The sequence below is a fragment of the Sinocyclocheilus grahami genome, unplaced genomic scaffold (genome assembly GCF_001515645.1).
Source record: "Sinocyclocheilus grahami isolate Dianchi unplaced genomic scaffold, SAMN03320097.WGS_v1.1 scaffold49.1, whole genome shotgun sequence".
NCBI classification, from domain to species: Eukaryota; Metazoa; Chordata; class Actinopteri; order Cypriniformes; family Cyprinidae; genus Sinocyclocheilus; species Sinocyclocheilus grahami.
In genome coordinates, this window is record NW_015505228.1 from 2203904 (window position 1) to 2215412 (window position 11509).

The 11509-nt window shown below is 35.9% G+C and overlaps 2 protein-coding genes across 3 annotated transcripts in view; one reads left to right on the top strand and one right to left on the bottom strand.

The window, feature by feature from the left end:
- Positions 1 to 54: 54 nt before the first annotated feature.
- Positions 55 to 2454, bottom strand: LOC107583062 (cytochrome c oxidase subunit 6A, mitochondrial-like). Of its 2 annotated transcripts, none has more exons than XM_016269157.1 (4): positions 2333 to 2454; positions 837 to 914; positions 418 to 560; positions 55 to 250 (listed from the first exon to the last, which is right to left on the bottom strand). In XM_016269157.1, the coding sequence occupies exons 2-4, from the start codon at positions 910 to 912 to the stop codon at positions 161 to 163; spliced, it is 309 nt and encodes a 102-aa protein (XP_016124643.1). In that variant the 5' UTR covers positions 913 to 914; positions 2333 to 2454; the 3' UTR covers positions 55 to 160. The 2 variants fall into 2 exon arrangements, with proteins under 2 accessions (XP_016124643.1, XP_016124642.1); XM_016269156.1 differs by having other exon boundaries at positions 2337 to 2453.
- LOC107583094 (glycine-rich cell wall structural protein-like) overlaps positions 2450 to 11509 on the top strand; it is a 25628-nt gene continuing 16568 nt past the window's right edge. Inside the window, exons 1-2 of the mRNA XM_016269189.1 lie at positions 2450 to 2508; positions 2575 to 2623. Coding sequence (XP_016124675.1) covers positions 2450 to 2508; positions 2575 to 2623 — 108 coding nt within the window. The remainder of the gene's footprint in view (positions 2509 to 2574; positions 2624 to 11509) is intronic.

Consider the following 11509-nt stretch of genomic DNA (forward strand, 5'->3'; position numbering starts at 1 on the left):
TTAACCATGTATTGTTTGGGACCTTTCATAATCAGTCTCACACACACAAAATTAATGTGAAAACTGTTGTTTATTTCTGTTAAAAATGTTAGAAGCTTGTCCATCAGTGTTGATTGGCGTCTGAGGGGACGGACAGTTGAGACAGCAGGGGGCGTCCTGCTCAGTGGTGAGGTCCCTCATAACCGGTGGGCAGAGGGTTCGTGTGAGAGTTGTGGAAGAGGGAGTGATTCCCATCACTCCATGGCCATGGCTGTGAAAGAAAGACAATGCTATTTGAAAATGATTCATGTCATGTCCAATGTATTTCGGATGTTTTACAAAGTGAAGGCCTCAACATTTTCTTCTATGTCTGTAGAGGAATCGGAGAGAAGTCCACATCATGCATACTTTGACTGAAAAACACAAGAGTATAGGCACCTTGGTTCGAATGCGGAGGTGTGGGTATGGCACAAACTCTGGGTGATCATGAGAATGGGCCTGCATCTTCATGTAAACGTTTGCCATGCAGACACCCACACCGGGAAGGGCTAATACGAAGGACAGGATCTTCCAGGTCCTTGCTGTGTATGATTCAAATCATCAGTACATCTATTATTAGAATCATTGATTATTACGTAAATGTTTTTAAATGATCTTATTTGTGTCAGTATTTTTTTCTTACTGTGTGAATGTGTAAATAACCTGAAAATTATATAATTTTTTTGACATTCTTGATTTTTTAGGTAATAAAGTAATATTTTATTATGGTTCATGAGAACTTGCCTATCCATACTGGATAACATCTGCTTATTTTACCCTGTTTCATCTAGCCCAGCCCAAGAAAAACCATCTCAAACCTCCTCCTTCATGGCTTCCTTGTGATGCAGCAGCAAGAGCCCGGCGGGCCACCATAGCAGTGGGAGACATCGCCATCTCTGAAGCACAGACAGTAAGCAACACTTAAAATTATCATCACTTTTACACTTAGATTAAATTTTAATATTGTCAATGTAATAATATTGTGCAATATAATACAAAACGTAACCTATTCCTGTGATGGCAAAGCTACATTTTCAGCATCATTACTCCAGTCTTCAGTGTCACATGATCCTTCAGAAATCATTCTAATATTCTGATTTGCTGCTCAAGAAAGAGTTACATTTTTTCAGGACTCTTTTATGTGAAATAGAAATCATCTGTAACATTATAAATGTCTTTACTGTCACTTTTGATAAATTTAATGTACCCTTCACTGAATAATAGTATTTATTTCTAAAACTTTATGAATATAGTATAAAACGTTCAAAATATTACAACTGAAAAGTAATAAAGATCCTTTTATGCAAGAGAAATTGTCCAAAAGTCAAATGTAACAACTTTCTACTTGTTCACAAACCCGTGAAATGTCAGCTGTGTAAGTCTCGGTGTTATTTGTCAACACAAACTAAAATAGTGCCTTCAACAAACCGTGAAACAACAGCAAGAGTCGAGGTGACAACTGAAGCATAAAGCATGAAGAGAAGTCGTGCACCTGTCTGCACATTTACTGTGGGTTTGATCAGTAGTTAAAGTGAAGGTGATGTGAAGTTTGAGGTCAGATAATGACCAATCCTGATGTGTATCTCCATTATATCCATGTAAACTTTGTGTGGCCTCCTTATATAGTTAGAGAAGGATTTTGTTGATTGTTAAATGTTACATAATTGTTCTGCTATACTTCGGTTTAATATATATATATATATATATATATATACAGTGTTAGGGGAAGTTACTTTTAAAAGTAATGCATTACAATATTGCGTTACTCCCTCAAAAAAAAGTAACTATACTGAATGTGTTTTTGTGCAGGTGAGATGAGTAAACACATGTTCATATTTAGTCTAGAGCTACAGTAAGATCATGTTCACACACAACACTCTGCACTTACTCTGGATTTCTCTCAACATGGCAACACCAGAGCTGTCAGTCAATACATGGAAACAAAGTAACTCAGATATTTCCTTCTAAAGTTTTGATTGTTTCACATATTAGCCAGGCTGTGGCCTGTTGCTTATCTCGTCCCTTTAAAAAAAAGTTCTGTCCTTCGATGCTGAATGCTATTTGAAATCTTAAACCCCCTTGAAACTATGCACATGTAGCCATTACAGAAAAACTGTCATACATTTAGATGAGATTATTTAGATTTGTTGAATAAAGCTCATGTCCCTTGCACAAGGACAAACAAGCTGTCCGTTGTGGGCCGTGTGTTGCATTACTGCTGTTAAAGAATGAAATACTCCTCCATTGCTCTTAATATTTTACGCCTACAGTTCAAAACAGCTAAAACTATACATCTGATGCAAAGGACACTCACTTACTCTGCTTCCAAAGAGGGTGGTCAGGTGTTTTCGTTCTTTGTTCCTCAGTTATTAGCCACTTTCTCTTTCTACACCTCTGTCTGTTTGTCCTTTGGTCTGTCCTGGCCTAAACCATGAGACTCCTCCCCACTAAAATCTGTCTGTCTGCCAAGAATCGTGAAGTTTATATTTGGTCAAGTGCATGGGCAGATCTGTAATGGAGAGATAGGGGGAGTAATGAGTAATGAATCAGATATAGGAGATATTGCAAACTGGCTTGTGTTGTAAGAAAATGTCAGCTCACAGATGTAGGATATATGAAATGTAGAAAAGACAAAGGCTGTTAGTTAATGAAGTAGTTAATGTAGCTGTTCAGTCGAGAGTTGACCGTTCTGCGTGTTTGTGTGTACGTGACTAGTGACCGTGAGTGACCTTATGTCACCTCACTTTTGCAGTTTTCTCTTGTTTTTATATGTTCAGCAGCCTGCTACACTTCTCTTTTGCAGTGTAGCTCTGGCGCCAAATGCGAATTTAAGATGTCCTCTACTACAGTGACTGTTGGGATCATAAAGATGAATTGTGTGATTGGATGTTGGCAAGCGGTCATAAACAGATTCGTTGTTTAATATTAATATTCACAAGTAATAGGATTGCTAATTTCGCAACAGTCGAATGTTTGGTTTAAACGGTCGTTTAAGAAACAACGTGGACAACTTTTCTAATTATTTATCAAGCACGATTTTGTAAAAGTAACATGTTTCGAATTTAAATGTAAATATTGAATATAAAAACGCCATGTAAATGTTCGTTCTAATTTGATTTCAGATTATTTATTTATTTACATTTTATATTCATATCAATTTGTGGTTTCCCTTTGTTCTGTTGTTGTTCATTGATTAGAAATAAGTTCTAATCATTTTATGAAGTGCTCAATGTCGAACTGAGTCTGTATGTAGTAGCATATAGACATCACAAGGTGGCGCTGTTAGTTTTGCATTGCTGGCAGCTGCTACAACGATGAGAAATATTTAAAAAGTTTGTAGGCCTAATTGTTAAAACTGGGTTACCGTTAAGTAGCTAATTAGTATTGTTACCTAATTAAATCTTCATTCATCTTTATCTAGTAGTATGTAGTATTGTCATACACAATCTTTCTATAAACCGTAAACTACTTCAATATATGGAGATTAGTACACAAAGTGTTTATCCTTGGACTGTATGCATTATAAGGCATTTTGTTGTTTAGAATTTTCTTAATATTAGTCACGTGGCTGACATTTGCTACAATTTCCCTACCGGAAAAAAAAATAGCTTAAAGATTTTGGTCTGGCTTTTTCAGTAAGTTAAGTGGTACCAGTTTGAAATCCTTCAAGTTATTCCTTCATGAGCATGCCTGTACCTTAACAAAAATCATAATCAGAAAATGTGTTTAAATTTATGATTTCTCCCACTTGAATAAACTTAGCCTCACGTTTTGTAAAGTGAAGTCAAATGTAAAAGTATGTTTTGTCCGTAAGTGTGTGTGTGCACGTTGACTGTGTCTTCTTTTGTTATTTCAGAGCTGTTCCATGAACCATGAAATTATGTTCTGTGTATATTTTCAATGGGTTTGCATGCATTTGCCCACCATAAACCAAGAATAGCCTTTGAAAATGTCCTAATGTTGACTCTTCAACTTAAAGACATGTTGTTTGAACAAGAGCAGTGACCTTTAGAAATGTTCCATGGCATACAAATGTTGCTTTGGATCATATTGGATAGAGGCACTGACTAAAAGATAAATTGACCAGCTAAATGACTAACTAGCAATCAATATACTGTATGGCTGCTTTGTGATGAATACTGTGGGTGAACTTTTTTTTTAGAATGAGAGTCATTTATTATATGTGACCCTGGACCACAAAACCAGTCTTAAGTGTCAATTTTCCCAAAATGAGATTTATACATCAACTGAAAGCTGAATAAATAAGCTTTCCATTGATGTATGGTTTGTTAGGATAGGACTGAGATACAACTATTTGAAAGTTGTATATCAATATTTGGCTGAGATACAACTATTTGAAAATCTGGAATCTGAGGGTGCAAAAAAAATTTTAATATTGAGAAAATTGCCTTTAAAGTTGTCCAAATGAAGTCCTTAGCAATGCATATTACTAATATATTTACGGTAGTAAAATATCTTCATGGAACATGATCTTTACTTAATATCCTAATGATTTTTGGCATAAAAGAAAAATCTATAATTTTAACCCATACAACGAACGTATTGTTGGATATTGCTACAAATATACCCGTGCTACTCATGACTGGTTTTGTGGTGCAGGGTCACATATAAGCCTAAAGGTCTGTTCATGCCTAGAACAATAACTATAGCAATAAAGACACCGTTTTAAAATGTATTCTAGTTCTATGAGAATAGGGGTGTTCACACCACGCTTATAGCATTATAGCGATAACAACAAAGAGGAACAAAATTTTCAGCTGAAAAAAAAAAACGCCCTTCAGAATCCACTGGTGTTATTGTTATTATAAGTTATTGTTCTTGGTGTGAATAGGCCTTAACTCCACACCATCACACAATATCATTTAGCTTATTATAAGCATGATTTGCAGTTCTGTTGTCTGCAAACAGAAATGTCTGAGCTCTTTAAATGGATTATGACTGGCTGTCAATATTTTTATTGTTCTTCAGCTGGAAAAAAATTATTCTGAAAAAGCAATTTCAATGATATCGTGCCCATTATCAGTCTAGTTGTGGTGTGGAATCTTATATTCTTTTAGATATAGTTTTGCAATATTTTTTTTATCTTTATAGTTATTGTGTTTGGCGTAAACCGGCCTTAAGAGTGGTAGATGCTCCAGTATGTTTTTGTGTATGTGCACAAATAAGTGTGAAAAACACATGCACATTTTTTTTCACACTCATTGCAACCTATGTGCAGCCTAAATGTGTGAATCTCATTCTACAGAGTCGTCTGAACATCGCTGTCTGCACAACTTCCATTTCCATGTTTGCAATACAAACAGACATTAGTGCCAGGCATGAAGTCATCCTACAGCCCAGGCTGGGAAAGACTAGCCGGGCATCGAGGATGTTCATCTGGTTCAGTGTTTTTGTGGGCAGAATCGCCGTCTTGCTGCATTTACACAGGCACAATCACCAAAGCAGATAGACAGAAGTCAGAAGTATCAGCACAAGCTCTGGGTTCTAGCCTGATGAACTGCAAGTGATTTTGTCTATGGAGAGGCATTTTGTAAGCTCATATGGAGAATGACTTTTCTTTCTGTCGTGTTCTCGGGGTTAATCTAACATACACCTGTTTCTGTAAACTTGGCACGCTATTTAGTCTCAGGAGACATGTAGACTCAACACAGTTGAATATGTGTATAAACGGAGTAGTAAAGATTTCTTTGGTTTTGACTGGGTCCACAGTAAAAACTACAGAAATCTTTAACCATGAAACTGGTCAGAAACATGACACTATATCATCACTCTCTGAGGAGACCCGTGGCCAGTGTCTTCAGGGGGATGAATCAATGTAACTAATATCGGCACTAGAAGGTATTTACGAGACTCTTTTTCGCCGCCTCCTTCCTCTTTCCCATATTTTCACAGCCACTGTGTTTTTCACCTACTGGTCATGCATGTGCCTTAATTCCAGTCTGTTTGGCTGCGCATGCTGTGATAAAGGAACTCAACATTGCTATGTGGTCAGAGGTTTTAAGGTGGGATGGAGGATTCCTGTGTGCAGGTCCGTCTGGCAGGCAGATTGGCAGAGGTAAAGAAACAGGGACCAAAATAGAGAATGTCAAAAATGGCAAGACATTGCAGAGATGGTGGGATGGGATCGGAAGGTTCAGGTGCTGAGATACAGAAGACAAGACTATAAAGTGATTTCTTCCAACCATTTCATGTCATGCTTTTTTTTAAAGGAATTACTTTTATTTAGAAAGGATGCATAAAATTAATCAAAAGTGACAGTAAAGACATCTATAATGTTACAAAAGGTTCCACAAAAATATTTAGCAGCATAACTGTTTTCAACATTGATAGTAATAAGAAATGTTTCTTGAGCACCAGATCAGCATATTAGAATGATTTCTGAAGGATCACGTGACACTGAAGACTGGCGTAATGATGCTGAAAATTCAGCTTTGTTATCACAGGAATAAATGACATTTTAAAATATAATACAATGGAAAATAGTTTTAAATTGCGTTAATATTTCGTAATATGACTGTTTTTACAGAATGTTTTGTAGCTCAAACAGTAGAGCACGGCGCTCGCAAAAAAAACAAAATCTCCCAAAAGCATAAAAAATGTAAATGTGTATTTTTGATTGAATAAATGCAACCTTGACTTCTTTAAGAAACATTTAAAAAAAAAACTTAGTAACCACAAAATTTTGAAAGATGGTGTATATTATAGGCTATAACAGATTCTGAAACATTGCAAACAATATTTAAAAATTAATTAATATTGTTGTATCCTTTCTCTAACTTAAAAAACATACAATATTAGCTTTCTGTCTGTCTTTGACCTCCATGTCCCCCTTTCTTGCGGTCTCATTTCTCTGTGTGTCTTGGACCAGGACAGGACTGTGCTTGTCTGTTTTTAGTAAAGACGTCTTGCTGTAGAGTCTTGAGCAAATCTTTGACATGGAGGAATACGTCACTAATATTGTCCCTGTCTGACTGTGTCAGCGGGATACCGGAAAGCAGGAATATTACTGATGGAGAAATCCTACATTTCTATCTCTCCGTCTGACTGTCTGTCTTTCTCTCTGCCTGTCCATTCATCTATCTGTCTGTCTCTCCATCTATGACATTTACATTTTAGTTTTGTCAATTACACTGTGTAAAATTGTATCTGAAAAATATTTATGAAATTACAGTATTTAGCTTTACTGGGCCCTTAACTTCAGAAAACCACAATGACTAACATTAACCATATATTTTGACAAGCCAAAATTGCGTTGTAAAGTAAAAAATGAGCATGTTTCTGTGGTTCGGTGTGTGTTCCCACCGTTTATGCTACACACTGTGGAGCGAAACGCTAACACAGTACCACCACAGGTGCAGGCAGAGTGACATGGGCTAAAAACATGCAGCGCCGTGCCACAGAAATACTAGGTGTGTGTAGAGTTACTCTGCAAGAGTTTATTATGCAGCATGAGCACAGAAGACTATTTCAGTGCAATAAAAGTGATAAACACTCGTAAGCTTTGTCATTTACACCAAAACACACGCATTCTTACACATGCATGCAAAAGCTTTCACAAAGAGTGAATTTCCCTGTGATTATTTATCTTCACCTCTTCTGTGCTGGTGGCACATAGTCAAACTCCTGCGGGCCTCAAACTGCGTGTGAGGTATATTTAGAAATGGTAAATTTGCTTATTAATGGGTCTGACACCAGCTATCAGATATTATGCTGGGTTCCTTTCTGCTCCAAGCTTCTGGGTGGCTTGTGGTTAGTGTCTGGGTGTCCATTTAAGTGGACAACAGAGCCCAAATATTCCAAAGAATCAGGCCTGTCTCTCTCTACACCTTTGTTAGGGTTGTGTGCACATAATCTCAGTGACACAATTTGAATCTTTCTTTGTTTGTAACTTTAACAACATAACAGGGATTTTATCATGATTATCTGGCGTTTTAGTCTGCAATGAAATCTTTTTAATAAATTAAGCAGGTAGCTGAGTTCATGGCGCACTGGTAGTGCACATGTTTGCAACACATTAGCACCGTTCCAAAACCTTGTGTGATGTGAGTGGAATGAAACTATACTGTAGAGATAGTTCACCCAAACTTGAAAATTCATCTTTTACTCACCCTCATGTCGTTCCAAACCTGAACGGCTTTATTTGTTCTATCGAATGATATTTTGGAAAACTGGTACCTGAACAGTTTCACTTCCCATTGACTTCCATTTTATGGACAAAAAACAACCTTCTACCAACATTCTTCAAAGTATCTTTTTGTGTGTTAATGTGTTTTTGAGCAAATGATGGGGAAAAAATGGAAGTTAGTTGGCAAATGAAATAGATTTTTATTAGTGCTGTTAAACGATTAATCGCATCCAAAATAAAAGTTTTTGTTTACATAATATATGTGTGTGTACTGTGTATATGTATTATGTACTGTATATATAAATGCACACACATGCATATATATTTATTATATTTGTATATAAAAATATATTTATATATAATATAAATTATATAAATATGTACATGTAAATATTTTCAAAATATATACATGCATGTGTGCGTATTTATATATATATATATATATACTGTATGTGTGTGTGCAGTTGGTAAAACTGTACTATAATGCAATGTTTTTTTTTTTTTTATAAAGAGCATTGCTAAATGTAAAGGTTTTTTCTTTTACACCTGTGAGTACACATAATAAACATACACAGTACACACACATATATTATGTAAACAAAAACATTTATTTTGGATGCGACTAATCATGATTAATCATTTGGCAGCCCAAATTTTTATATATTTAAAATATATTTTTTTTATAGTTTTTGAGTAAACCATGACATAATTTTCATTTTTTGGTGAAAATTTCAGTTTTTCATTTTTTATTTAAAATGGTTGGTTTTCAGTTACATATGTTATTAAAGCAATATCGTTCAGAATCAATTAAATTGTAATTGTATTCATAATATTAACATTTCTGTTGCTTCATCTGTAACCTTAGATTGTGTAGATATTTTTTTTTGTGCTAAATTCATTGCATTCTGGCATTGCATTGCAATTGCTGACTTAAAATTTGGCCAAAAGAAGGTGTTTTAAGAGGCGGCACAAATTAAGTTTCCTAGGTTTTTGGAACAGACTTTGTGTGCTGCTGTCTACATCTATTAAAAACAGAAAAAACAGAAATAAACAATATTAAATGTCAGCTATTAAAGTAAAGACAAGAATATTACTGTAGAAAATTAAGTCTGCTAAAGCATTTTCCAGAGGGAAAAGCCAAGTTAATATTGTCCAAACAAGCATATTGAGTGTTTAATGAGCATATTCATCACACTCCTTGTTTAATATGAAGTCAACACAAACACATAGACACCCATCAGACAGGACACTCATATAAACAAGATTGGAGATGGATGGATGGTAAAAAGTAATTAGTCTAGTTTTACACCTGTTTATGTGTGAATTCTGTCTGATGAGTGTCTGTGTTTGCATTGCTAAAGATTATAAAACAAATAGATTGTCCAAGAAAAAGGTGAAAAGCGTGAACCTGGCTACTGTGATTTACAGTGCATGTTCTGTGTTCGGTGCAAGGTGGTTCTTCATGCCTTTTGAAAACAAAAAAGGCGGAAAAGAACGAATGCAGACGTAGAAATAAACTCAATAGTTGAAATAAACTGCTTATGACGTGGTAGCGGAGGCTTTAAATTGCTGTTCAAATATGACTTCATTGGACTGTGTTTCTGCCAGTGACTGTCCTCTTGTTGAAAACAAGCTTTTATAAATGCTTAATGTGGAACTTTGCTTCTCTGTATCCTGCAATGGCAAATTTATTTATATAGCACCATTAATTACAACCCATGGTTGTCCAATGTGCTTTACAAAAAAATAAAATGAAAACACAAAAACACATTTACTTAAAAATACACAAAGTATAATAAAAACAATAAAATGTAAGGCAGGAGAATGTTAATTTAGATTATAAGCCTTATCAAACAAATACGTTTTTAAGATAGATTTAAAAGTAGATACAGGTTTGTATTATTCCTCTTTTATATTTACAAATCCTCACTAGCAGGACACTAGCAGGACAGTTACACGATTATTAAATAAAACAAAGTCACAAGCTACAGAAAACTAACAGGCAGACCTGTCTGGATTTCAGGTAATAACCTTAAACTTATTCACAACAGAGTGGCCCTGTCCTTCCTCCATTTGGCTCTTTTCATCACAGGTCACGGACTGTCTGCTCTGTCTGTCACAAGTCTCAACCCTACATAACTCACTAGACAAATGCCTTCTTAGAAAACAGAACAGTATGAAAGTCATCTAAACATAAAAATACTTTCCTTTTTCTTAAAGGGGTCATATGATGCGATTTCAAGTTTTCCTTTCTCTTTGGAGTGTTACAGGCTGATTGTGCATAGATAAGATCCCTGAAGTTGCAAAGACTAAAGTCTCAAAACCAAAGAGATATTCTTTATAAAAGTTAAGACTCTGCCACGCCCCCCTAAAACGGCTCGTTCTAACACGCCCCCACATATCTACCTCACTATGTGGAAATATTCGCATAATGCCGCCCAAATGTTCACGCAAAGAAAGAAGCCGTGGTTTCAATGCATGCATTTTATGGACGACCGTTTCGGTGAACTGATGGTAAAACTAATGACATTATTTACTGTCTTTACATTTATTTTGAAAGATGAAGCTCGCGATTATGGTAAGGGGCGTTACATTTCCGATGAGTGCTTGCGGTGTTCGGCCAATCACAATGCACTGGGCATTTCAGCTGGCCAATCAGAGCAGACTGCGCTTGTCGGAAGGCGGGACTTTGTAGAAAACGAAGCGTTTGAGAGAGGCGGGGCATAGAGGACCTACAATAATGTACAGTATTGGAAAAATAATGTGTTTTTTGAACATTAAAGCATGTCAACATATTCTGTTTCACCAAATACACAACATAATGATCTTTAAGAAAGCATCATATGACCCCTTTAAAGCTGCAGTGCGTAAGTTTTGCCTCTTTGTCGCCATCTCTATTTGAAAACCTGGAATTGCAGCTGCGTGCGGAATTATCTTCCTTGTGTGGGTTGTGAGTCGGCATCGAGATGAATCTAATGTTTTGAAGAGTATGTGTGGCTGTCAGTCACTGCACTGGTGTGGACATTTACTGTACTTCTCAGTCACAGATTCTAGCCTACATCTTGGAATATGACCCAAATAAGAATTTTCACCGGATATTGTCATCTGAACAAGTCTGCCACGTTTGTTCTGACCACCTGAGGAAAAAAGAATTACCATAAATCTCGCTACCAATGGTGATTAAATCTAAAGATAAAGGTTGGCTCATATCACATCAAACCGTTCAAATTATTATTGTTATACTTTATTCTCAAATGATTAATGTTAACAACATCAGCATTGGTGACTATGAGTATAGTGTGTATTAGCGAGTAGATTTCAATTTCTGCACAGTCTAATCTAATT